Source organism: Pelmatolapia mariae, linkage group LG1, assembly GCF_036321145.2.
Source record: "Pelmatolapia mariae isolate MD_Pm_ZW linkage group LG1, Pm_UMD_F_2, whole genome shotgun sequence".
NCBI lineage: Eukaryota > Metazoa > Chordata > Actinopteri > Cichliformes > Cichlidae > Pelmatolapia > Pelmatolapia mariae.
Genome location: NC_086227.1, coordinates 6,261,950 through 6,289,448, shown reverse-complemented (window position 1 = coordinate 6,289,448; position 27,499 = coordinate 6,261,950). Strand labels below are relative to the sequence as shown.

General features: G+C 39.5%; 3 protein-coding genes and 1 non-coding gene across 7 annotated transcripts in view; 2 read left to right on the top strand and 2 right to left on the bottom strand.

Annotated features, from left to right (window-relative positions):
• The window catches only part of celf1 (cugbp, Elav-like family member 1), a 67,035-nt gene extending 56,250 nt beyond the window's left edge, over positions 1 to 10,785 (bottom strand). For all 4 annotated transcript variants that reach the window (XM_063470760.1, XM_063470769.1, XM_063470779.1 and 1 more), the window contains exons 1-2: positions 10,766 to 10,785; positions 10,613 to 10,691 (exon numbers count right to left, since the gene is read on the bottom strand). In XM_063470760.1, coding sequence (XP_063326830.1) covers positions 10,613 to 10,632 — 20 coding nt within the window. In that variant the 5' untranslated portion in view covers positions 10,633 to 10,691; positions 10,766 to 10,785. The remainder of the gene's footprint in view (positions 1 to 10,612; positions 10,692 to 10,765) is intronic.
• Positions 72 to 18,881, bottom strand: mtfmt (mitochondrial methionyl-tRNA formyltransferase). The gene is made up of 9 exons (XM_063470807.1): positions 18,566 to 18,881; positions 14,763 to 14,960; positions 11,895 to 12,017; positions 11,716 to 11,818; positions 10,946 to 11,021; positions 10,766 to 10,857; positions 10,613 to 10,691; positions 7,324 to 7,397; positions 72 to 2,249 (listed from the first exon to the last, which is right to left on the bottom strand). The coding sequence occupies exons 1-9, from the start codon at positions 18,778 to 18,780 to the stop codon at positions 2,067 to 2,069; spliced, it is 1,143 nt and encodes a 380-aa protein (XP_063326877.1). The 5' UTR covers positions 18,781 to 18,881; the 3' UTR covers positions 72 to 2,066.
• On the top strand, positions 13,343 to 13,461 carry LOC134632628 (5S ribosomal RNA). Its single transcript, XR_010094545.1, has one exon. It is a non-coding gene; the product is annotated as a 5S ribosomal RNA (ribosomal RNA).
• Positions 18,882 to 21,318: 2,437 nt separating the features above from the next.
• LOC134625519 (cytochrome b-c1 complex subunit Rieske, mitochondrial) lies at positions 21,319 to 26,313 on the top strand. Its single transcript, XM_063470750.1, has 2 exons — positions 21,319 to 21,590; positions 25,325 to 26,313. The coding sequence occupies exons 1-2, from the start codon at positions 21,380 to 21,382 to the stop codon at positions 25,933 to 25,935; spliced, it is 822 nt and encodes a 273-aa protein (XP_063326820.1). The 5' UTR covers positions 21,319 to 21,379; the 3' UTR covers positions 25,936 to 26,313.
• The last annotated feature ends 1,186 nt before the right edge of the window (positions 26,314 to 27,499 follow it).

The window sequence follows — 27,499 nt, the reverse complement described above, 5'->3', positions numbered from 1 at the left end:
AATAACCATTTTCAGTTCTTTACAACCTATGAAATATTTTGGAACTCTGTTGTGCCTAATAATTTGAAACAGTGCATTTTAAGTTGTTTTATTTTTAAAAAACAGTATGTTTTCATTGGGAGGGTTGTTCAGTAACATTCAAATTATACTAATAAAACTAATAGCTGAGACTCGAAAATTGTTCTGTCACTTGCATCGACTGTTTAGGAAAATCCGAGAAAAATATCATTTGCATAATAATTTGGAATGCGGTGTATAGAGTACCAAATCACAACAATAGTTGCCTCAAGGTGCTTTATACTGTAAGGTAACAACTGTACAAAAATATGGAGAAAACCCCCAACAATTAAAACCCCTTTGAGTCAGCACTTGGCAACAATGGGACTGAAAAACTCCCTGTTCATAGGAAAAAACCTGCAGAACCAGGCTCATTGAGGGACATGTTTGTTTATCCACCTTGAGCATTCACCAGTAAAACACTTCTTCCTTGGATTATTATTTATTAAAGCATTGAATGACTAAAAATGATTAGTCAGTTATCTCATAGCGTTTGGGATCAATAGCTATGAATCTTTCACATCACTGTGGAGCAATTTTGGCCTAGTTTTCTTTGCAGAATTGTTATGCTTCAGCCACATTGAATGACTTTCGACCATGATCAGTCTGTTTTAGGTCATGTCAAAGCATCTTGATTTAACTTCAGACTTTTACGGGACCAGATCATCAGATCATTTTCTTGTTCCATAACCCAAGAGCTCTTCAGCTTCAGGACACATCTGATGGCCAGACATTCTCCTTCAGGATTTTCAGATAGTCAAACAGAATTTATAAACTCCATCAAATCTGGAAAATCCATCATACTACCACCACCACCACGTTTGAATTTTAGTATGATTTTATGAAACGCGGTGTTAGTTTTATGCCAGATGTAACAAGACATACACCTTCCAAAAAGTTAAACTTTTGTCTCCGGAGACGACAGCAGTGTTGGGGTCATTACTAAATAAAATACTCGTTAGCAGCTCATCACATACATGAATAATCAAACCCCATATTATCCTAAAGACCTCATAGTACTGCGTTACCCCAACAGAGAACTTAACTCTCAGACTGTGGGCTTGCTTGTGGTTCCTAGAGTATTTAAAAGTAGTAGGGGAAGAAGAGCTTTCAGCTTTTAGGCTCCTTTTCTGTGAACCAGCTCCTAGTTTGACTCTATACTTCTAAGATTAGGCTTAAAACTTGCCTTTTTGATAAAGCATATAGTTAGGATTGGATCAGGTGACCCCGAATCCTCTCTTAGTTACGCAACAACTTTAAAGGATCGATAGGAAAAAAATGTGAACAGTTATTAATGTTGCTGTACCATGAATACCTTTTTTCTCTAATAGCTAAAAATTGTATTTGTTAAGAAATTTATGTAGTTTGAGTCTGAACTAATATTTTCACAAAATGGGACATTTTCTCAACATTTGATAGGTTTTCTATGCGAATAAAACAGAACATTGTAAACATTTTCACAATGTTCAACATTTGCAAACTATTGCATTTTGCTTTTATTTACACAGCATCCCAACTTTTCTAGAACAAGGTCATATAAGCTCTCTGAAGAAAAGCAGAAAACAACTGATGTAGCTATAAATACTGGTCAATCTGCTGTATTTGGACATGTTTATGTATGGTGTGCATGTTAACGTCACAGTGTTTGGTGTCTTAATTTATCATACACTACAATTGCTGCTGAGAGATTCCAGTATGGAGCAAAGAGGAGGGCAATTCCAGACTGAAAGACCAACCAAACACCATCACATCTACAGCCCAACCATTAACACTAGTAGAAACGGGGAAAAAAGTCCTTAAGGTAAATATTCAAAGGGAAAAAAAAAATCAGTTCATTATTGTTCCTGGAAACTGTTGATCAACATTGCAATCATTTATTGCAATAGAATAAATACAGCAAAAAATAACTGTGGCATGAATGCAAATGACTTAAAAGTATAACACATTAAAAATAGTACATTTCATTAGATGGTGTTGTGTTTACGTTAAGTGAGAATATTATTGTTGCGTCACAACTTTGAGTTTTTTCTCATTTGATGCAATTCAATTCCTCCTTTTTTACTAAAAAACTGTCCTTCAGCCGTCTGACACAGCGTATTCTTCTGCTGTGTCTGATGCAGGTAGCCATTATAGAAATCAGCTGCAGTGAGTCTTTTTTTCAGGAGCACTGATCTGAATCCCACCCAGCCATCCTGGAACACACATTAATATAAAACTTAGGGCAACAATCAAAAGGACAAAGTGAAAAAAAGAAAGCAGTACTACTGCTGCAACATTTAAAACTTCAGGAAGTTTAACCATTTGCTTATCTGAAACAGATTTTTCAATAAAGGTCTTTTTTCACCATTCTTTGATTATTTTTTTGTCTGTTTCTCGGCACTGTACCAATCAGAATTGTTGTCTGAGGGCCAAGAAAAATGCCCAACAGATTTATTTTCCCAAGTGGACCAGTACAGCTGTGCCATACTGGACCGAGAGAAAAGACACTAATAAGTCTGCTACATTACCTGATGGGAAAAGAAAGAAGAAAACAAGCAAAAAGAGAACAACACAGTAGGGAGACCACAGCAACATCCTAGATAAGCATAAGTAACTGTAAATCATAAATTTTGAATGATACCGAGCAGCACACAAGACTGACAACGCATGATATACTTAAAGGGAGCAGCCAAGGAAGATAGCGTGTGTTTGTGAACACCCGTGTGCACACCTGTGTGCGTGAGCGTGCCTGCATTCAAAAGGTTTCTCCATGAATGCTACTATCCATATCTGATAGTAGTTGTGGGGAGCCATAGCCCTGCCCCTCCAGGACATGAAGCAGGCATGGAGGAGATCCAGGCCCCAAACATCTAAAGGCCCCCCAGAACACAAGAGTCCAAGGAGGTCCACCGAAAGGGCGGATGCGCCACCCTCCTAGAAAAGAGCTGAGGAGAGCATCACCCTCACGACCGAGCCACACGCAACAGGACCCACCAAGCAGCCACTAGGAGTGAGACAGTACACACCCGAGCACCCAGCCTCAGACACCAAGAACTACAATGCACCGACAGGTGAGGTCATCAGCCACTGGCAGGGAGTGTGGTGGGGGGAGATAGGTGGGGGCCCAAGATGTTCCCAGAAGAGTCTAAGACCCAACCAGACACATAAACATAGACAAACAGGCACACAGACACAAACATGCATTCCCACCCTCATACACATATATAAATACATACTCTATACCCCAATGTCCAGGTGCCATCCTCCCCCCAGACACAGGAGATGTTTCCCTTTGCTCTGGGGTGGCACACAGACTGCCCTCTGTCCAGCAGCAGCAGGCAGGCCCAAAAGCCCAGACCCCGGCCAGGCAGCCAACTCCTCCTCCCAGCCACCCGCCCCAAATGACAAACAGGGAAAGAAGGGGGTGTGAAGACCTCATACCTGACTCTGCCCGCTCATATGTGGTTTTGCTGCAATTTTATTGTTGCATTCTTTAGCTCCTGTAATTATGTGTGCCTATGCCAAGAGGCACACATATTACTATTCGTCGGATTTATTATTATTATTATTCTTCAGTTTCCGCCGCCTCGCAGTTTTGAGACAAGATTCATATATGTTACCTCATTTTGTGCGGCTGGATCAGGAATGGTGTGCTATGACTTTTGGTGTTTATGACTATTATAGTTTTTTAAATATTAATATTTTAGTGAAAATTTTCCCGCGCTTCTCTGCCAAACAGTTTTGACAATAGGGTTACATATGTTAGATCATTTTGTGCGGCTGGAGCTGGACTAGTATGGTATACACTTTTGGTGTTTATGACTTTTATAGTTTTTTAAATATTAATATTTTAGTGCAAATTTAGAAAGATTCTTCTTTTGGCGCCATAGAAACAGACTTCATTTGTGGTGTGTTGGCTCCATCTTTTGGTCCCACTGATACAAATTTCAAACTTCATTTGTGGTGTGTTGGCTCTCTCTAGTGGTATGCCGGGAGTAGTACGGCCTGTCTACCCTTATTTGGATTACCGTAATGATGACGATATCAACGGTGCGCACAGCGTCGCTGCTTTCAGGAGCCATTGGAATTTTTAAGGTTGCGCAAATCATTCAAAAGTTACGGTAATGCTTGGTGGAAAACTCAATATCCCACAATTCATAGCACGCCTCTGCCGAGTCAAACAATGGCGGCCATCACTTAGTTTTTATTTTCCTCTTAATACTGTTTCTAGGTCACAAAATAAACTTTTAAGATATTTTCAGGCGAGAATATAGGTGTGTAAACTTCAAATATCTGCTCGTTTTGTCAAAACAACCCATATTAGCGACAATGTTCTGACGATGTCGTTTCTGCTTGAGGCTAGCTGGCTAGTGTGGCTAGCGCGGCTTTGCTAACAAGCTACAGCCGGCCTGGATGACAGTGAGAGCGGCTTACTCTGGTTTCACACCCGGTCCTTCGTAAAGTCTCGTGGTCACAGCTGGACTTATTTTAAATAAATAAATGATTTATTTATTTATTCATTTTAGTAACGGTATAAACAGTGAAAGGTGGTGGATTGGCCAGATGTAAACTTCAAATATCTGCTTGTGTTACCAAGACATCCCATATTAGCTCTGATGGTTTCGGTGCCTGCAAAGAGCTAGACAGCTAGCTAGCTAACTGGCTGTCTTTTTGACTCAGGGTCATAGCTGGACTTATTTTTCGTTTTTATGAGCTGATGAGGGTTTTTTTTTAGTAACGGTACAAACAGTGAAAGGCGGTGGATTGTCCAGATGCTGGTCGATGTGGAAAAAATAACTGAGTTGTTTGGTGGTCGCTGACACGGAGCTACAACCGAGGGCAGCTATCCACCGGTGTGTGTCAGACAGAGCATGCAGGGAACGAGACATAAGAGGCGGCGAGGCGACCGCCGATCGACCGGTGGTAGATCGTGGATCAGGGAAACCGAAGGCAGGAGAAGCAGGCGGCTGCCGGTCAGAGCGTGAGGTGAACTGAATTTCAGGTAAGAAGTTATGAACTGCACTCTATTTGGGTCAGATATAAACCGAGTTTAGGTGTAGTTTATTTTCGTTGTGCTGACTTTTTACAATCAGTTATAATAACTCGTACTGCGTGCTAGCTAGCACGACGGAGTTTCTATACAGCTGTGTGCGCGCTAAGTTACTGATGTTGAACTTTATGACAGCCTCCCCTGTCATTCTCTCGCCTGTTCAAACTTCAGTCATGAAACTGATCAATGATCGGCTTTTCTCTCTTGTTTGTTTATTGCGCTAAACAACAGCAGCACGTTTAAGCTTGATCAGCTGTTGTTAGAATTCATTTGATTTTAATTTCTAGTATCAGCTGATGTTTGCTGGAGCCACAGCTGTAGAAGCGGCTGGTGGAAACCAGGAGATGACCTTACCGAATCATTAGAGCTGAACTGGTGATGGAGAAACAGGTTTACCTTTTTTTTAGGTGACATGAATGAGTTGAAGGGAAGTTATGAACTATTTCTGAGAGAAATAAACACCAAGCTCCTTTTTTATTTAGCTGACAGCTGGTAACTGTGCAGGGGCGGATCTAGCAAAGCTTTTGCCAGGGGGCCAGGTAGGGCATCTTACAACCAAAGTTTGTATAATAATACACAAGATTGGCTGTAGACCATTGTTAATCATTCAGAACACTGTGTAAAAATAACAAAAAACAAAAAGTGAATGCAAAAGTGCATAAATATTTATTTTACGTGATTGATGTGTGTGGCGGGGCGTGGTCTGCAGTGCCGCTGCAGGGGAGGTGGACCCACCTGAGCGGCATCTGCAATCACGCCTCTCTGGCGTAGTCTATGCTCTCTCGGCTGTTTTTTGGGTGTGTGTCAGGCTGTGAGTTGAAAAGCTACAGCCGGCTGTGTGGGTACACCAACTATGTGTGAAAAGTGGTCCATAACGTAATGCTTCAAAGCGTGTTCATGCAAACATTGTCGGGTCTGCCGTGGTACAATGGGACTTCTGCTCATGAAACTATGTGCACAGCGTCTGCAAATCGGGGCTGTACAAAGTCACTTCATCTTTACCCAAAATTGTAAGCTGTCATCTGTGAGGCGCGAGCGGTGTTTGTTTTTACCATAGTTCATGGTGGAGAATGGCTGCTCTGCTGAGTTTTGCTCTCTGTAGCTGTATGAATGGCAAACTACACTGTTTACCAGCGGCATAGGCACACTTAAAATTTCTTCTGAAATTTTCGCTTTCTAGTTATCTGATGCTGTTTATAGCTCAAACAACACCATGGTGTAGAGATTGTATGCACTGACAGCTTCTTTGTGGATGAAACTATGGTGCTATGGTGCTCCTAAAGCTATTTCAATTTGTGATGCTTCTATGACTGATATTTTACAAAAAGTCTTCCTTTTGGTCAGGTGACAAGAAAAAATGCAACACTGCCAAAGTCTGAATGCTGGTATCAAACTGCTCTCACTATGTGTGAGTTTATGTTGACAGAGTATGTTTCAAACTCCTCAACAAAGAGTCTGCTATAAAGTCTTCTCCACCTCTGGAGACCATGCTACTAAGAGTTTTCTCATCAGGTGTGACAGTGAATAAGAGTAAAGGTCCTTCTAATAACATCCGCACCCATCCCCAAAATGTGCCAACAGCTAGCTGATGTTACTAGTGCAGATGAAGCCACCTTGGTGGGCCTTATAACTGAATGGGACAAGATGGCCGTCAGGTACGAGGTGCAGCATCTGCCAGAGTGGAGTGCAAAGAACAACTTGTTCCTCATCACGAAGAACCAAGGTGGTCATTGCAGATGTCAGGATAAAGCAGAAACACCCCCACCCCACAGGAGATTGTGTGGAGAGTGTAGACAAGACCGCAATGGTAACAAGCAAGCTGCATCCAAAAGAGAAACAACCATGTTATGCTGCTAACACAACTTCAGCTCTTTGCAAGCACCTGCACAGACTGCATGCTAACACTAAGAACAAATTACTTTCTTCTAGGAGTAATTAATCAATGTACAGCATTGCTTTAAAGAAAAGTGGTTTTTGTGTAATACATTATTTTTTAGTAATGATTCCAATACTGATCACAACAACGTGGAGAAATATCTCCAACACGGACGAACATTTAACCACACCATCCAATTAATTTGCACAAATACAATGTCTTTGATATGTTGCTTAGCAATGGTGGCAACTGTGTGAAAGTCACCTGTCACCTCACTACTAAAACTAAGAAAAAGTGCAGATGCTATGGTAAGCATGCAGTTAAGAAGGTCAGGTGTGCTAGAGGGAACAGTTGGACCAACCTTGCAGCAGACTGCTAGAGTATTTGACTCCTTCTGAAAGCTCACTGAACCAGGGATGGGGTTCCTTCTTTGATCTGCAAACAGCATGTGAATGATAATGGCAGCACAGTGTTATGGCATTTGTTATACAATATTGGAATACCATATAGTAGGGCACATTTATGTCAAATTACAACTGCCATAGCTCTCACTTAGAGGTTCCCACCTCTGATTCTACAAATATTTCTATTTAAAGGTTTACTTATTAACAACAAAGGTCTAGAACACAGATGCAGTGACATTATCTAGACAATTTACATGATCGTGTATGTTAATTTTTGTGGCTGAAATGATCTTTTTTCTGAAAAACTGTCATTTTTCTCCACAGAAAAACCCAAGGTTTAAAGTTGGCCAAAACCATCCAGTCCATCATTCAGGCTACTTCAAGAATGTAATTCAAATTCCACAAAAAATTGGAGTTTTCTTTTAGTATGTCTGGATTGTTCACTAATTGGAAAGTTTGTGGTTTGATCCTAGATACTTCTGGTCTGCATGTAAAGTGTCCTTGATACCGAAAGCCCAATTTCCCCGACGCAGAGACCAGAAACTAGTCATCACACTGGCTGCAATTAATGCCTTGAAATCATCCGAGTTTTCCCATTTACTATTTCTTGGTTGCAGTAGTCTCATGTTCCTTCTAGCTGATGACAGACCTCACAACTAATCACTAAGTAATGTAATTTTTAGTTATCCAGTTTGGATTTCATTCTATTTATAGCACTAAGTTGCAAAAGTCGCCTCATCACACATTATCAAGTAAATACTCTGCAATATTAGAAAGAATCTCCAGCAGCAGTCAACCCCCTATGAGCAAGCCCCGTTGACAACAGTGGGAAGAAAAAAAACCTATTAACACAAAGAAACCTCAGGAAGAACCAGGCTCAGGGAGGGGCGGCCATCTGCTGTGACTGGTTGGGGGTGTGAGGAGAAAGATAGGACAAAATCCCAATGTGCAGGAGAGCTAGACATTAATAATGACTAGTGATTAAATGCAGAGTGGTGTATAAACATATAGTAAGTGAAGAAGAAACACTCAGTGCATCATGGGAAGTTCCCAGGAACCTAAACCTAGTGCTTCCTAACTAAGGGAGGATTCATGGTAACCTGATGCAGCCCTAACTATATGCTGTATCAAAAGGGAAAATTCTAAGCCTAATCTTAAAAGCAGCAAGGGTGTCTGTTAGAGCAGGGCGATATGGCCAAAAATATTTATCACGATATATATTTGAAAATTTGCGATAACAATATAACTGACGATATAATTGATGCGAGACAAAATACAACTCCACAACTTTACTAGCGCAAAAAACACCATCCATTTATTTTCACTTAAACAAGAAGCTGTTTTTTTATGTGCATTAAAGCTATATAAAAATTTAACAGTGCAAATGCAAATTCCTTGCTGAAAGTTTAACCAAAAGGCATTTCTAGTAGAAATGGGCTGACATATCCTGAGCATAACCATGTATAATATCCACTGAAATTAAAAATACGGTGCTTTGCAACATTAAACTACAGTGTGCCAAATAAAAAAGTCAAATACATATTTTTTGGACCATAAGGTGCACGGGATTATAAGGCACATTAAGCGAAACAAAGCAGTCAGATAAATCAAACTTTATTCAACTCATTCTTCTTGCTTCCTCCACTTCTGTACCATTGATTCATTAATGCTGTATTCTATCACAGCTGCTCTATTCCCATGTTGTTGCAGTATATTAATGACTAACCTTCTATTGTGGATGGATTATCTCAGTTGTTCTCCTGACTAAAGTTTGGTCCGTTTACAGCATCCTGCTATGCGATTGCATTTGTCTCTAACCATCAGGAAACTTCACGTTAACTTTTATTGAGTGGAAAAGTGTTAGCGTTCATCCTCCAGCTTCACTGTTTATGTTATGCTAACATAGCTGTGTCGCTAGCGATCACGTAGCACATCATTACATACCAGCTAGCCCAACTTCAGTAACCTTACAAACGTCACTGCTGTCTAGTTTCCTGTCTTCATTTATGTTGGAAGTGATAGCAGAGCTGTACGTTTGAATTTTTTCAGAAATCTCTCAGTCAGAACATGCTATATCATGCTTAGGTAACTAGCGAAACTAGCGAGCTAACTTCCGCTAGCTTCCTGCTAACTTCTAACTCCGTTAAATGTAATAAATTCTGTTTTCATGTATGCCTGGATCTTAAACTTCATAGTTACACCTTACATCATTTTATTAAAGATGAAAGAATTTAGACAGTTTTTAACTCTCAGTGATGCTGCAGTGTTTGTTTGACTTTGGGACCTGAAGCGGAGGGAGTTTAGGACCCAGATTACTCCCAGATTTACGAGCACCTTAGTCCGACAAATACGGCAATAACGATGGCCGCTTGCATGTTCTACAAAAAAAATGTGCTTTGTTGTGTATCTGACGGACAAACACCAAACCAGTTCCACATCACTGAAGTGGCACCATTTTTACAAACTAATTCTGGTTCATCCGTTTCACTCAACAATCGGCCATGTGCGTATGAAAACAAAGGCACTGCGCATGCGCGTTTGACCCATATTCTATCGCGATATTTCATTTTTCTATCGTTGCCTAACATTATACCGGTATTACCGTGAACGGTATAATATGGCCCAGCCCTAGTGTCTGTTTCCCGAATCCAACCTGGGAGCTGGTTCCACAGAGGGGCCTAAAAGCTGAAGGCTCTGCCTCCCATACTATTTTTAAATACTCTAGGAACCACAGGTAAACCAGAAGTATCAGAGGAACTATTGTGGTGATATGGCACCAAGAGGTCTTCAAAAAAACATCAGGCCTTGTTACTTAAGACCTTGTCTGTGAGGAGGATTTTGAATGTGATTCTGAATTTTAGCCAAGGAAAAGAAGCTAATGTGGGAAAAATATCATCTCTTTCAAGTCCAGGTTAGTGCTCTTGTTACAGTGTTCTGGATCAACTCAAGGCTTTTATAAAAATAGAGGTTGTCAAGGCAGCTGTGATTTAATGAGAGAATCCTATCCTCATATTTTCACTGGTTTGCATCTTTTAGAAGCTGTTGAACTACCCTTAACTTTGAGTCACATGACCTGTGCCTCTGTTGGCTAGCTTCTTGTTCACACCAAAAGATCCCAACTCAAGGAGAAATATTTGGGCACTTTATGCATAGAATCTGGCCAAGACATTCATTTAAAACTCCACCAACGTCACAAACACTCATACGATCTGTTTATTGTGTTACCGGTTTGGTTAATCACTTTACCTGATAATGACACATGACATTTTCCAGCAAAATCCAGAAGTTTTATTGTTCTGCCCATCCACATAGTCCTCAAAGGTATCTGATGTAAGAGAGGGGTCATTGTTGAGATCTCCAAGAGAGTTTGGCATGACTTAGTTATGCAATGAGCCTTACCCGGGACCCGACTGCACGATATAGACGGTCAATTTGGTCACAAGTCTGTTCCTCCCACACAATCCAGCTCATGGACATCTTGATTTTTGGGGCTGTTGGGGGAAATCATGTTGAAAGTTAGAAGACCAGTTTTTCATTTTCATTCAGACAACTATATGTATCCAGCTCACGGTTACGCACCAAATGTTGCACCAGTTTGTCCTTGTTCCCTTTGATTTTCCATTCTCTCAGACAGTGACATCAATGTGTTAATCAGCTGCAAAAGCACGCACAAGCAATCATGTTTACAGTCCTGCTGGTAAAAGGTAAAAAAATAACCATGTTCTACAACAGTTCTGAAAATGCTGACATTGTGGGAATGTTAGTAAAAAAAATGTAATTAATTTGCAAATCTCAAAACAGCGACACATGGAAAAGTTTCAGGACACCGGCCCTCGAGGACTGGAGTTCGAGACCCCTGATCTAATCAGTTTAACTGACAACAGATAATTACAACGAATGGGTTTAAAAGGAGTATCTTAAGGAGGTAGTGTTTCTCTGAAGTAAAGCTGGGGCAGAGGTTCAATAATCTTTACCAAGGTGTGGCTTGGTATTAGTGCCTATGGAGCTGGCAGCTTGCACATCTGGAAATGCTCTATCAATGCTGAAAGGTGTATATAGGGTTTTGAAATAGAAGACTCCTGTTGCTGAACTGGCCTGCCTGCAGTCCAGACCTTTCACCAGCTGAGAACATTTGGTATTGAGATGTTGCTGCCATAAAATTCAAAATGAGCTCATATTGTCCTTAAAATGGAAAATTTTCTCAATGTAAACATTTAATAGATTTTCACGTTCTATTGTAAATAGACTGGGTTTATGAGACTTTCGGATCACTACTTTTATTTACATTTTACATAACATCCCAACTTTTATGGAATTGGAGTTGTACGTTGCATGTTCTATCAACTCACAAGATGTGCTCCCATTGTGGCTAGAGTACCTCCCAGCTCATCAGCAGTACAATTCTCAGGGACCTGATAGAATTGCTGGTTGAGAATAGGCCCCACATCAAACCTGCAGGGTGATATTGAGCTCTGTTATGGTTGTTATCAAGAAAAAGAAAATACTCAGACATTTATCTGCTGTTTACCTGTGAGGGCGGATCTGGATGATGGAGACTCCTGTCACACTGTCACCATGCAAGATGGTGTGGAAGATAGGTGCTGGACCTCGCCATCTTGGCAGCAGGCTAGGGTGAACATTCAAAATCCCACTGAAAGAGAATGCAATGTCTGTTTCTGTGGACAATTTATATACAGGTTCTGATTTCATGCCTTGTGTAGAACAGCTTCAGTGCTCCTTAGATATACAGTCAAGCCCATAATTATTCATACCCCTGGCACATTTTGACTTAAAGTTACTTTTATTTAACCAGCGAGTTGGCTTTTTTTGACCGGAAATGACATGGGCGTCTCCCAAAAGATAATAAGACGTTGCACAAGAGGTATCGTTGTGGGAAAAAAAAATCTCAGCTTTTATTTAGATTTGAGCAAAAAGTGTTACGTTCAAAATAATTCATACCATTCTCAATAATCAATAGAAAAGCCTTTATTGGCTATTACATCAATCAAAAGCTTCCTATAATTGCAGACCAGCTTTTTTTGCATGTCTCCACAGGTATTTTCACCCATCCATCTTTAGCAATGAGCTCCAACTCTTTCAGGTTGGAGGGTCTAAGACCCTTTAGCTCCCTCCACAGATTCTTAATTGGATTCAAGTCAGGACTCTGGCTGGGCCGCTGCAAAATGTTAATGTTTTTGTCTGCCAACCATTTCTTCACCTCTTTTGCTGTGTTTTGGGTCGTTGTCGTGCTGAAATGTTCGCCGGTGCCCAAGGCCAAGTTTCTCTGCAGACTGCCTGATATTGTTGTGGAGAATCTTCATGTGTTGCTCTTTTTTTCATGGTGCCGTTTACTGTGATTACGATTTACTGTGATTTCAGCCAATTACCATTGGCTGAAAAACATCCCCAAAGCATTAGGTTCCCACCACCATGTTTGACAGTAGGGGATGGTGTTCTCAAGGTTGAAGGCTTCTCCCTTTTCTTTTTTTTTTTCTTTTTTTTTTTTTACACCAAATGAAGGAAACATCATTGTGATCAAAAATTCAATTTTTGATTCATTTGACCATAACACAGAAGACCAGAAGTCTTCTTCCTTGTCCAGATGAGCATTTGCAATTCTGGAGAATTGGCGTCCTCCTCAGTCTGCATCCGTGGAACCCAACAGTGTGCAGTATCCGTTGGACTGTCTGCCACCAACAGAGCCCAGATTCCCCAGGATGGCCTTAGTGGTGGACCTTGGATTCTTTTTCACCTCTTTCACTATCTTATCTGGCCAGCACAGGTGTGGCCATCTTGTATTTTTTAATAACACTTTATACTGTAGCCACTGGAACTTGAAAATATTTAGATAGGGCCTTGTATCCGTTTCCTTGTGAGCAGCTACAATGCACAGCCGGAGGTCCTCAATGAGCTTCTTTGTCTTAGCCATGACTGTCCACAAGCAACTGCAGAGAGCTGCTGTTTTTCGGTGGTATGGCTTACGGCCATACCACCCTGAGCACACCCGATCTCGTCTGATCTCGGAAGCTAGGCAGGGTTGAGCTTGGTTAGTACTTGGATGGGAGACCGCCTGGGAATACCAGGTGCTGTAAGCTTTCACGTAGCCGCCCCTCCCTGAGCCTGGTTCTGCCGGAGGTTTCTTCCTGTTAAAAGGGAGTTTTTCCTTCCCACTGTCGCCAAAGTGCTTGCTCATAGGGTCATATGATTGTTGAGGTTTTTTTTCTCTGTATGTATTATTGTAGGGTCTACCTTACAATATAAAGCACCTTGAGGCGACTGTTGTTGTGATTTGGCGCTATATAAATAAAATTGAATTGAATTTCCCCTGTTGATTTGGTTAAAAAAGCTGTTCCCAATTAATCAGGGTTATTAGGATGCTTTAGAACAGCTTGGACTATTTGAAATGGTGATATAAAATTTTGGATTTTCCCAGAGACTGACAGTTTGTGAAGGGTATGAATAATTTTGGACATTACACTTTTTGATCAAATCTTAATAAAAACGGAGAAATTTTTTTTTTCCCCCACAATGATACCTGATAAAAGTAACTTTAAGTCAAAATGTGCCAGGGGTATGAATAATTATGGGCTTGACTATACCTTAGAGAGACTTAAAACTCAAACTCTCTTAAACTCTAATGACACCATTCATCTAGATCAGCTATCTCCACCCCCCCCAAAAAAAAAAAAAAAAAAAAAAAAAAAAAAAAACAGAAAATCCCATGGGGCCTATCCAATCTTAAATCTTCACTCTAATCAAAATACAAGAGAAAGTCATATATTTCCTTGATTTTTGGAGGGGAGAATCACTAATCTAGATATTCATTCATTTTGTCTTTGTGGATGCCAGCAGAAAGTGCTAACAGAGATTTTATGATTCGGACTGTGAAAGCCATAACATATGATTTACAGGATTGTTCATCCTCATCAAAATATTCAATGAGCCATCGTGTCATAATCAAGGCTTTTCAGCACAGGATAAAGTTGTTGACCCAAGTCGTGCCAGCGAAACATTTCCACAGCTTACCTGTAGACTAATTGGACCTCTCAGTGACAGGGCCAAGGGTTCAGCCTTTTCTTTTAATTTGTCACCCATCATATGTACACTGTATTTATGTGTCTCTCCACAGTATCATCAATTTTGTTTTATTTTCTCTTCCCAGTGCATTTGCATGAGTTTACTGAGATGTTAAACTGATTCTTAAAACAGAAAAGAAAAATCTGATTACAACAATTAACCCACCCTTGAAAAACCTAGGGGTGAGAGCTATAAGAGACAGCCCTGGGTACTGAGGACATTGTCACAACATTTCAGAGACAGTGAGATCATAGCCAAACCACAGCACGGCACCAGTCCCCAGGTTTTAACGATCAGTTGATCAACGCTAAATGCTCACTATGGAAACTTGCTGATTAGTCTCTCAGGAAGTAGGCAGCCAAAAGACACGACCACACCAACATCAAACCGTCCATTCACATCATCAGGGGGCCAACTGTGTAGTGGAAGGTGGTTCTCTTGAGCAAACCTCTTCACTGGAACATCACCAGCCAAGGTAACAACTTCAAGGGTCTCCACTATCCCTTCACTGGTGCTCCTACAACACAAAAGGAAGGGTTAAGTATAAAAAAAAACTGAAAACTGTAGCACCTCAGCAGTGTATTCAACTCTCTAGGACAAAAATATGTTTTAAAGTCAATACCAGTTACTAAAGGCTCTATTTTACCAGGAAATCAAAGTGGAAAATACAGCATTAAACTGATTTTATTCATTCCCTCACTTTTATCGGCTTTGTGTTTGTGAACAATGTATGCAGTGAGATTTCTGATCATGGAGTCTGGAATTAAACTACAACACAGTTCTGTGTCAATGAAGCCCTCATCTATTTCCAAAATTAGGGCTGCAAGCTAACGATTCTTTTAGTAATCTATTCCATCAATTAATACTTGTGTCTTATTAATGAGCATTGATAAACATTCAAAAGAGAAAAAATAAAGATCTTTCAAGTGCTCATTAGTTTCCATTTTAGAAAGTGGAATGTTTTTTGTTCTATTTGTCAAAAAATAACCAAGCCCACTGATTGTATGTAAAGACAAACATTTCTTAAAGGCAAAATTATATAAATACACTAAAGTACAGTCTAAGGTCAAAGTCAAAGAACATAAAATATGTATGCAATCTAAATTAAGGCATAAAAAATTACCTTCACTCTGTCTCCCTGTTGGAGCTCAGTCTAGGGGGAGTTATTTTTTTTTCTCCTTATCTTTCCTCATGTTGTGCATTTGCCATTGTTATACCTCTCTGACCTGTCTTCCCCATGTGATGTTTTTGTGCAATGTATGTATGGTCGGAGGGTAAGATGGCACCGCCATTGCGTGCAATTGGTCGGCAGCCTTAACATGAAATTTCCCACTCGTGGGACTAATAAAGGTATCTTATCTTATCTTATCTTATCTTTTCTTTCAACAGGGTTTTGTAAGAGTTTTACTCGCCCATGTAGATTTTATTCACACACTTCTCCTAAATAAGTTTCTATTGCAGGTCTGTTTTTAGTCGCAAAAGTGTGCAATGTCTTGTTTTCATGGTGACAATGGTGCAGTACAGAGCCGTGCATTAAGCGAAGCAAAGAATTTGTGTCCAGAGTTTTTTATAATTGAATTATTGTAAATACTCAATGAATAGTTGCAGCCCTGCCCTATCTAAAATTTTTAAACGTACATAGGACACTGGAATTGCACATACAGATAAAGCCAGCAAGAACTGCTGCCTGAGCCTCCCTGTGGGATGTGTCAACTATTACGAAGCCACTATCATTCAGTTACAGAGTATTACCAAGAGGTGGCGCTTTCCTCACAAAAACTTTGACTTGTTTGAAAGTGATAATAGTATTTTAGTATTTTATGCAAGGACTGTTTCTCACAGAAGTTCACAGAGAAGCTCCATTTGTATGTAACCTGTGTGTGTGTGTTTATGTACACTCACTGATCAATGAATATGATACACATATTGAACTTCACCACTATGTAATCAACCACTGACATTGCTGCAATTCAGTGAATGTACACTTGTAGTTCAAGACAACGTGCTGAAATTAAAACTGAGCAAAGGGCAATGCATTGGGAAAGAAAGTGACTTTGATTGTTGGTGCCACAGGGGCAAATCTGAGGATTTTTTTTAAACTGATTAGCTACTGAGATTTGAAGACAACTGCCTGAAACAGGAAACACGTCCTCTCCCGTTCATACGGCAGGTAAATAAATAATCAACTAACATTGCATATTATGTTAGAGCGATCTGCCTTATTACAAACCTGCTATTACTGTGCATTGCATTTAGATAACCAAAAAAAAAAAAAAAAAAAAAAAAAAAAAGATAACCACGATCAGAGAGACAGACAGAGTCTGGCTGGCTCAGATGCTGGCAGTCCTCGCTGCAGTCTACTGGTAGCGTCTCCTTTCGGGCCAGGATAGACGAGTGTCACCGAGCAGTGACTAAGTTTGTGGTAAAAGGCTTGCACCCATTTGCCACAGTAGATGCCCCCGATTTTCGGTAAGTGAATGTTTTTAATTGTAGGCAGTAACATTACTGGATATTCTTGTGTAATTGCTACAGAATAATTTATGTTATATTTTGTTATTGCTACAGAAGAATATTTATTTATTCATATTTTACATTTACAATTTTTTTTCTGGGGACCCCGTGACACCCCATTGAAGAGCCGTAGGCCATTGATCTCTTAAGATCTCACTGTTGGTTTGTAAGGCCATGTTACTCCTAAATTTCTATCTTGTTCAAAGAGAAGATATAAAACAAAGTTCTAAGCTAATCGACATGTGTGTTCTCCTTTATAAAAAACAAGAATCGATAAAGAATCGAATTGTTAAACAGAATCGAAAATAGAATCGGAATCGTGAAAATCTTATCAATTCCCATCCCTACCTGACAGGGAGGTAAAAGTAACTCAAATAGCCCGTCATTACAACCAAAGTCTATCTCTGAATGCACAGCAGCAGAAGACCACACTACTGTTAGCCAAGTACCAGAAGCTGAAGCTTGATTTCCCGCATGCTTACCAAAGCAACAGAAGATTGGAAAGCTTTGCCTGGCAAAAACAATTACACGTAACTGCTAACTTGAAAATTACTACTAACTGAAGAAAAGAGTCGTAAAGTCTAAGTGTCAGCTTTTACAGGAGACCTACAAAAAAAAAAGAAACATTAGCTTGCAACTTCATCTTGTTGAACTGCAGCTTTGCACTAGTGCTGCAGTCTTAAACATGCTGCAGTTAGAAACTCTTGCTATGTAACATGCAGAGTTTGGTGGTTTTAAACTAGTGTGACGAGCTGATACAGAGGAGCAGCCACACTCCTCAGTGAAAACAAATCAACCTTTATCATGCACTGCATAACACAGAAACTGTAGTCCAGCACGGTGTAAAACATGTTAGAGATCTGACTTATGTTCACTCTGAAACGCCAAGTCTGCTACTGATCTCAGTAAACGTAAAAGAGCCGTTTCCTTGGTTGTGCCAAAGGTGATTTCAGATGTGTGTTTTTTCTGTTTAATATCTTTGCTTATATTGTTAAAAAGTCAGCAGTCAATAGGATTTATAAAGAGGTTACATTTAAAATAAATAAATTACCTGAGATATTGCATACCCTGTTTTCTACGTTATAATCTATCCGGTCATTTTTTTAATGTCAATAAGAGTTTTACAGTCATAAATAAATGATACATAAACGTTGTTTTGCAAAAAGCTGACGATCACTTTGTGGCACAACACAGTTCCTGTCTGTAAATTTACAGATGTGGATATAAAAAAAAAAAAGCTGAAAAAAATCTTCAAAGGCCATTTTCTTCAGAAACTACTGCATTTATTATTTAATAAAACTGACGGCACTTTGTGCTAATACATTTGGAGCTTATTTCGTATTACATTTTTAAGTTAAATAGCACGTTAGGCAAGAGGACGATTTCTGGCAGGTTAAACTGCTGTGTCTGAAGAGGAAACAATTTCAACAAATTAACTAAGATTAATTTCAATAAAAAAAATAATACATTACAATATTATTGCAAACTATTGCAATAATATTGCAAAAAAAAAATCATCCTCTGTGTGTATGATATGTGACATGATATGTAACACTCTGCAGTGTGAAACCCTGTGTGCAAGCCTGTAAGCGGCTTGTGTGGGACTCGCACCTGCAGGATGTGAGAAGTTTGAGAGAGTCCACAGCGAAGTGATCAGTGCCAAAAAACAGGAGCCTCCATTTGGGTTTTGATGTCGATGACAGGACTCTACATAGCTGTCTCTGCCCCCGGTCAGTGTCGCCCCTCCATACTGTCCCCATACAGCAACGCTGACAGCGCTTGAACGTTTCCACATAAGCTCTTATTGTCTTGGCGTTCGTCCACATACTGAAAGCAGCGTCGGCCCAAAGTGTCAGTTTAGACAATGAAAAACTTCCTCAGTTTGTCGTCGTTTTGACCCACAGGAAGCCGCCATATTTTTTCTTCTTCTTCTTCTACCTCCTCCTCCTCTTCTTTATAATGTTTATTGGCGCGTTGGCAAACAGCAAAATGGTGCACTACCGCCACCAACTGGTGTGGAGTGTGGACCGAAATGTCCACAAAAGAATAAAAAACAAACATTCAAGTCCTCCCAAACAAATTAGTCCGCCTTAACCCTATAATGCCCTCTGTATCATATTTGATACATGAGTTTCTGAGCCCTCCATCTCATCAACATGATCAATACTTGCCATAATTTGTCCATAGAATGTTATGGACAAAACTCTTTGTTTTTGTCTAAAATTAATATTGTTGTTAACAAAAAGTTTCCAAAACGCCCAATGTATCAAATGCAATACAAAAAATAGATAATAAATATATAATAAAAACATATTATACACAACATGATATACCAAAGAAAATGTGGATTTTGTTATTAGGATTATTAAACATCTCAGTTCAAAAAAAAAGAAAAAGAATTTTCTGGCTATTTTTGATGGGTTGGGTCTTACAGGGTTAAAAAACAAAATATGGCCTGATAACTTTCACTTCTCAAGTTCTTATGAAATAAATCAACCAAGTCCAGTTTCACTTTCATATCACCCAGCTTTTTGATCAACTGTCTTCTTTCAGCATCATAATTTCTGACAGTGCATTAAAACACGTTCTATTGTTTCTTCTTCTTTATTGCAGTCACGCTGTCCTGTATGGTGTTTTTCTATTAAAAACAACATACTATTCAATCCAGTGTGCCCAAATCTAAGTTGAGATATAACTGTCTCATCTCTCCTGTTCCTTCCTATGCTTCACATTTCTCCTGTTTTCCTTTGGATTTTGTAAAACTATTATTGGCAACTATCAAACCTTTGAGTAGCCGAGCAGCTGAATAGGGGAATAATGTTGTTGAATAATGTGGAAGTCTTGTTATTTATATATTCGTCACTGCGGTGCTGCCTGTCCAAAACACTGAGTTTAGGAGAGGTAGTCTTAGCTCCCTCCTCCACATTCTATCCATGCGAACTGCTACCACTGCTGCCGTCAATTCCATATAGGGGATTATGACTGGTTTTAAAGGTGCCACCCTGGATTTCCCATTATCAAGGAACTGTGTATCTGTGAGCGACTGTTGTGCAGCAGCAGGCAGGTAACAGTGTCATACCCCTTCTCACTCGCATCTGCAAGGTGGTGCAACTGACCAGTGGTCATCTCTCCAAAATCAGGAGGTTTTAATCCAATCACTTGTAGCCTTGATATTTAGGCATTTAGCTAGCACTTCTGAGGAGTGAGTATAAAGGGAGTAAAGTTTTTTAACTGTCAGGTAATTTCAAATGCAACATCTCTATTAGATAACAGACATCAGCTAACATACAACTGTGTGTGCAGTTTATCACACAATGTGTTGCCAGCTAAATGTCCAGCTACTGTATTTAGGGAGAGAAAAAAATGTGGAATAGCTTTTCTCAGAGGAGGAGAAAGACAGCATCTAAGAAAGACGGGACAGGAGAGGTAGAGGTGCGATTAGATTAAAGGTAGTTTATTTTTAATCACATACTGGATCTGTGTATGATGTGTTTTGATAAATTATGTATTTTCATCCTGCAAAACAAAGTTGTGTTATTCAAATGTTGCATGAAAATATTCAGTAGTTTAGTACATGATAAATTGGTTAGCTGGTAGTACTGTGGTGATTTCACAGTAGGACACTGTGTCGGACTGGTGTTCGGTGGCTGTGATGCTCATGGTCAGTGTTGGGTCACATCAAGTGTCGTAGATTAATTTGTAGTTAAGCTGACGATGCTTAGATTAATTCATTGAATTCCACCTTCATGCTAACTGCATAGGTCTAGTATAAAGAAAATATACACTATACTGAAAATGTAGGAAATGGAAATCAGCCAAGATATCTTGTGAAAAATCTGGTGACTTTAACACCTGACTTTTTTCCTGTTTAGGTGTAGAGGCAAAGTCACCCTCTACCAGGTGGGCAACAGAAAATGGTTAATTTTTACATGTCTTTGTCACTACATGTGTCCTACATAACAGATTCAAGCTGAGCAGATTCGTTAGAATTAGAATTTAAAATGGAATAACATTTTTATTCTTATGTATTAATATTATTAAAATATTAAAATAGCACAAGATTAATTTACCTCTGCATAAAAATAGATGGTAGAATCGTCCTTCAAGGAGCAACTTTTTACATTTGAGTACATTTCAGAGCCTGTATTTTTTTTACTTTTACTTGAGAAAAGAAGCTGAATCAGTACTTCAGCTTTTAGTAATTTTTAACTCAAGTATCTGTACTTTTACTTAAATACAGAATGTCTGTACTTTCGTCACATGTGCTGTAAATGTTCATTGTTCACCTTAAATGAAAGGGCTTTGGTCACGTTTACGTATCTGTACGTACGTAATTGTTACATGTTACGTAAGTACGCACTGAGTTCCGCCAGATCGAGGGGTGCGCAATCGAGCGACACAAGGTCGTTACTGCAGCGGTTAAACATGATGTCTATAGCTGCCCGCTCAGGGGTGTTTTCCCCTTACATGCACGCCACCGCTTTCGCAGTTGCGGGGCCTCTGAAAGCTCTTGTACCTGGGGTTGTTGTAAAGGGAGAGAATATTCTGTTGAACCCGAAGAAACAGTTTTTGTGTCGCGAGTCGCTAAACGGTCAAAGCCCAAAGACAGGCCCTGCTGTGACAGTTAGCATCAATGGTAAGTCTTGTCATTGAATTTTAGCATTATCTGAACTGGTAATGCTAGCCTTTTGTTTAAAAAAGCACATTTAACGTTAACGTTGGATACCGCGGACTGCCTATGTCCTGATATATTTGTCAGTAGGAGGTTTTCCCTCTTACGTTTATACAGTCGGCTGCTGTTAGCTTTCTTATACAGGCAGTTAGCCTTTGGGGCTAAAAGGAGGCTACAGTTGACGTGAGCGTTACGTTAGTGTTAGATAATCAGGACTGACAACATCATCTCAGGGCTCTAAATATCTGATACAAAACCTTGTTTTTAGAGGCTCTGTTAAGTACCGCAGTGTGCGTGGCATGAGCGTTGTTGGGGGTCCATTCAGTGTCCGTGTCACGTATCATGCGATACGTCTCCTTCTCTGTGTATGTGCGTTTCTCCTCTTAGGTCGCAGACAAAACTCGAGACACATGAACTGATCGTTGCACTAAATCAAGTAATCGTATTTTTTTGCTCCATACCTAACTATCAGCCCTGGGACTACTGATTTGAAGAGTGTAGTTCTAATACATTGTACAGCATGTTTTTACATGAGGCTCACCTGTATGGGCAGAAATCTGTGCCATCAGAAACTGAATTTGAATAAGTTAAATTTGAATCTGAATTGTAACTTGAATAAAAGCTTTTGAAAACTGAATTTGAATTAGTCTAATTTGAAATTGAATTTATGGTTTGAAAATGATCATCACTAAATTGAAATTGAATTTTATATATTGAAAATGAATTCATTTGCTTTGAAACTGCATTTTATCCTTTAAAAATTCAGCTCTCGAATAATTTCAGTTTCACTCTCACCATTCAGTTTCAGTTCTACAATTCAATTTCAGTTCCAAAATTCAGTTTTTTGGAACTTACTTCCGGTTCCGGTTCAAGAGTAAACGAGCGCAGATTAATAGAACTACGTTTTACCAGCGGGCCGAAAGTGTTACTGACGGGAATCTACAGCGTCTTGAGCTGAATTAAGACTTCAGAAGTCATTCGTCATGTCGAATGACCAGCGGATAAACTCTCAGGTTGGTAATAAATGTATTACGTGTATAAGAACAAGCGTCATGTTAACAATTGATAGCCGTACAATAACTTTTATGCTTATTGTAGCTGTTAGCTAAAAACGCTAATTTAGCCTAGTTTGCCCTGGATTTAGCTTTGACAAACAAATATGATCGACTGTTTCTAGTAGAAATCCAAAGTTGTCATCTTGTACCCTGTCAGAGCCTTGTATGCTTGCAGAGACCCCTACAGTAGGGAAACATGCAAAACAGCGTCCAAACCTTTGTATTTTAGCTTTATGTCTTACACAGCATCCCAACTCTTTAGCTAACTTAATAACTTTAGCTAAAGTGAATAGTTAGTCTAATTCATTAGTGCAGCATTACTGGATCACCTCCGTTTGAAGTGATATGATATGTGACTATCACTGTGTTTAACTACCATAATAATTCTTAGGGTACTGAGTGCATGCTTAGTATGTTAAAAAAAAAAAAAAAAAAAAAAAAAAAACTAAGCATGCACTCAGTACCCTAAGAATTATTATGGTAGTTAAACACAGTGATAGTCACATATCATATCACTTCAAACGGAGGTGATCCAGTAATGCTGCACTAATGAATTAGACTAACTATTCACTTTAGCTAAAGTTATTAAGTTAGCTAAAGAGTTGGGATGCTGTGTAAGACATAAAGCTAAAATACAAAGGTTTGGACGCTGTTTTGCATGTTTCCCTACTGTAGGGGTCTCTGCAAGCATACAAGGCTCTGACAGGGTACAAGATGACAACTTTGGATTTCTACTAGAAACAGTCGATCATATTTGTTTGTCAAAGCTAAATCCAGGGCAAACTAGGCTAAATTAGCTTTTTTAGCTAACAGCTACAATAAGCATAAAAGTTACTGTACGGCTATCAATTGTTAACATGACGCTTGTTCTTATACACGTAATACATTTATTACCAACCTGAGAGTTTATCCGCTGGTCATTCGACATGACGAATGACTTCTGAAGTCTTAATTCAGCTCAAGACGCTGTAGATTCCTGTCAGTAACACTTTCGGTCCGCTGGTTACACGTAGTTCTATTAATCTGCGCTCGTTTACTCTTGAACCAGAACCGGAAGTAAGTTCCAAAAAACTGAATTTTGGAACTGAAATTGAATTGTAGAACTGAAACTGAATGGTGAGAGTGAAACTGAAATTATTCGAGAGCTGAATTTGTAAAGGATAAATTGCAGTTTCAAAGCAAATGAATTCATTTTCAATATATAAAATTCAATTTCAATTTAGTGATGATCATTTTCAAACCATAAATTCAATTTCAAATTAGACTAATTCAAATTCAGTTTTCAAAAGCTTTTATTCAAGTTACAATTCAGATTCAAATTTAACTTATTCAAATTCAGTTTCTGATGGCACAGATTTCTGCCCATACACCTGTCTGTTCCCTATTCTTCACTGTGCTCTCCACATATAAAAGTTGAGGGGTAGGGTTTTTTCCCCTCTGGTAACAGTCAGTTGAAATGATAAGAAGGTAGCATTGTCTAAACTTGCTATTCACTCTGACCTTACTTGACCCAAGGACTCAAAGGTCCATCTGCCCAATTTGAAGTCAAAGCTAAACAGACAAGAAGCGCAGAGGCTTATAAAATCATCTCATTTTATAGCCATCTAAAGTAACATGAGTAGAATTAAGTAGTAATAATATGCTAATAATAATCAGGCGAGGAGTCACCACCAAAAGTTATAGCACACCATTCCCAATTGAGCTGCTCGAAATGATATAACTTGTGGGGGTTGTCTCAAAGCTGCGAGGCAAGTGTTATGGCAAAATTTGAGGCGGAAGATGGAGAATAAGAATAAATCTGACGAATAATAAGAAGTGTGCTCTTGCATTGGCACTCATAAATGTCATGTGCTTTTGTAGTGTAGGTGATCAGATGTATTTTGAGTGATTTCTTTTTTTTTTTTTTACCTTGTAGTCTTCTAACTTCTGCATTATATTGAATGTTACTGTCTTATCCTTGTTAGTACGAATATCAAAATCATGTTTGTGTTTCACATGTGTTTCTTTAATAAATGTTTTTATATTTGCAGAAGTCTGCATTTTAAAGGAAACAAACAAACCAATAAATGCAATATACTACTTAATTTAGACAATATACCACTAATTTAAAGCTGGAAACTTTAAAGTCCAGTTGCATTTTTTTTCAAGCTGTTGAGGCTAAGAAAAAACTGTTTAACTCTTTGTTTGCAGTAGAGGTGGTCTGCTATCATATTATCTGTTTAATCAATTATATCCAGCCAGTCACTGGAGAACAAATGTGTTCAGATGTGTTTGATGCAGCACATGTATGCCAAGGAAAAACTTGATATTAAAGACACTACTTTCTTTCTGAATGTCTCACCCTTATGTCTAAGCTTAAGCTTCCTGGCCACCGTCAGGGAGGCAGTCTTACTCTTTAACTGCTGGGCAAAAGCTGGTAAGGACACTGTTGTGGTGGTCCTTGAACTCATTCGCAGCTCACTGGAGAGGCAGATCTGTTTTTGAAAATCTTACTGGAGAGGCAGATCTGTTTAGAAAATCATTTAGTAGTCTCTAGTTTCGTTTAATTTGCTTTGAATTAATAGTTTGGGCACCATTCATTGGTGATGAATCTTTACTCTATTTAATCCCAGTAGTCTTAACTTCCAGCCATTGTTTTTGCAGGATCTGCAGGAGTCAGATTTGCTCATACAGACATCAGAGTACCAGACTTTTCTGACTACAGGCGTCCAGAGGTGCTTGACCCCAGCAAGTCATCTCAGGACAGCAGTGAATCCAGGAGAACCTTCTCTTACCTGGTTACTGGGGCGACAGCGGTGGTGAGCGTCTATGCTGCCAAGACGGTGGTCACTCAGTTTGTTTCTTCCATGAGTGCCTCAGCTGATGTCTTAGCTATGTCCAAGATAGAAATCAAACTGAGTGACATCCCTGAAGGCAAGAACATGACCTTCAAGTGGCGAGGCAAACCACTGTTTGTTCGTCACCGCACAGAGAAGGAAATCGCTACCGAGGCTGCTGTCAACCTCACAGAGCTGCGAGACCCTCAGCATGATAAGGACAGAGTCATCAACCCCAGCTGGGTCATCGTGCTGGGAGTGTGCACACATCTGGGATGTGTACCCATCGCCAATGCCGGCGAGTACGGCGGCTACTATTGCCCCTGCCACGGCTCGCACTATGATGCCTCTGGCCGCATCAGGAAAGGCCCCGCCCCCCTCAACCTGGAGGTACCTTACTACGAGTTTCCAGATGACAACACAGTGATCGTGGGATAAATGGCACTCACAAGACTGAGATGGCTTTGTACGTCAGTTGTCAGTCCATCACAAGTGTATTCATGTGCATTCAGCTGTATTAGTGAGAAGATGTTGAGGTGTTCGAAGGGTTTAGTTCCTTTCAACAGCTCACTCAAACATGAGAGCACCTCTGCTTTGTTTTATATAATGCCATAAAGGCACATTACACGTTAAAAACAAGGAGGAGCTTTTGAGTTATGCATTCAGAAAGTTGACTAGACTTGGAAAACTTCATAGTCTTCTTTTTTCCTTTCCTGAGTACAACTTGAACATGATAAACATTTTGAGTGATATTCCATCTAGCTCTGGAGAATAAATGTATTCAGATTTGAATAATAAAGATTTAATTTTATTTGACAGCTGTGGGTCTGTGTTAAGCCTTTGTTTACCTTCAAATACATTCTGTTGATGTCACATCAAAATACTTGGACAGAAGATACATTGAGCAGGTCTAGGCTAAAAAAAAAAACTTTTTTTCCTATAAGGGATTGATTAATGGTCATGACAGTTTGCATATTAATGATCAAGGAACTTACTTCACAATCCATTGTTCTTTCAGTGGGCTAATTTCAGTTATTATGCAAATGTACTGTTTATAAGGTTGAGGAAACCTGCCGAAACGTTTCTCCCACTGAAAAAGCTACGTCCTGATAAACAGAATCAACCTTTTGGGATTTACTTACCTGAATAACTGAGTATGCATCAAGACAAAGCCCAGATGTGTTTGCAATAAAGTTACAAGCCTCAGAAGAACTGAACTGACAACCACACTAAAGCAGTTAGGAGATATTAAACTGTCCATGAAAAACTGAAACAAAGTTGTGGACAGAATTATAACAAGTAACAGGTAAAGAAATGTTAAAGGTGTAATTATTGGGCATAATGGGATAGCATATATGATTTACATAAAGGAAAAATGGTAAACACAATTAGGATGGACAAAACAAGAATCCAGTCAAACTATACTACAAACAGAAGATGCAGTTTGAGGTATCCGCTAAGGAGCACATTCCGCCACAATGAGATTTGGACATGTGGTGTTTAAAGTGCCATATACTATAGCAAATGTAGAGAAGGGATTCCACCTACAGTACATCCTGCAGCTGTGGAGTGTTGCATTTGTTTAAAATAAAATAAATAATACAAAATAGATTAACATATGTGGACGCAACCAAAATGGCAGGGATAGTTCTTCTTTTGCAAGCTCCCTGAAAGGGTCGCCACAACGGATCATCTGCTCCATCTCACACTATTCTAGCATCTTCTGTCACACCAACCATCTGCATGCACTCCTTCACTACACCCATAAACCGCTGCTGAGGTCTTCCTTTTGTCCTCCTGCCTGGTAGCTCCCTCTTCATCATCCTTTGTTCGCCCTCCTTCCTCTGCACCAAACCATCTCAGCCTCTCTGACTCTGAGCTGTCACTCTGATGGACTCATTTCTAATTCTGTCCATCATCTGAGCATCCTCAGCTCAGCCTCTTTTTTTTTAGTGCCACTGTCTCCAAACCATATATCAACCAAACAAATATTTTATTGTGA

What these genes read in the sequence shown, in the direction of transcription:
- mtfmt (XM_063470807.1), bottom strand. Translation starts at nt 18,780, where the DNA reads ATGTGGACGAACGCCAAGACAATAAGAGCTTATGTGGAAACGTTCAAG. An exon ending in AAACTTCTCACATCCTGCAG is followed by an intron (nt 14,961 to 18,565) that starts GTGCGAGTCCCA and finishes TTTGTGTTGTAG; the next exon opens with GAGCACCAGTGAAGGGATAG. An exon ending in CCACAATGGGAGCACATCTT is followed by an intron (nt 11,022 to 11,715) that starts GTGAGTTGATAG and finishes GTGCTTTTGCAG; the next exon opens with CTGATTAACACATTGATGTC.
- LOC134625519 (XM_063470750.1), top strand. Translation starts at nt 21,380, where the DNA reads ATGATGTCTATAGCTGCCCGCTCAGGGGTGTTTTCCCCTTACATGCAC. An exon ending in TGTGACAGTTAGCATCAATG is followed by an intron (nt 21,591 to 25,324) that starts GTAAGTCTTGTC and finishes TTGTTTTTGCAG; the next exon opens with GATCTGCAGGAGTCAGATTT.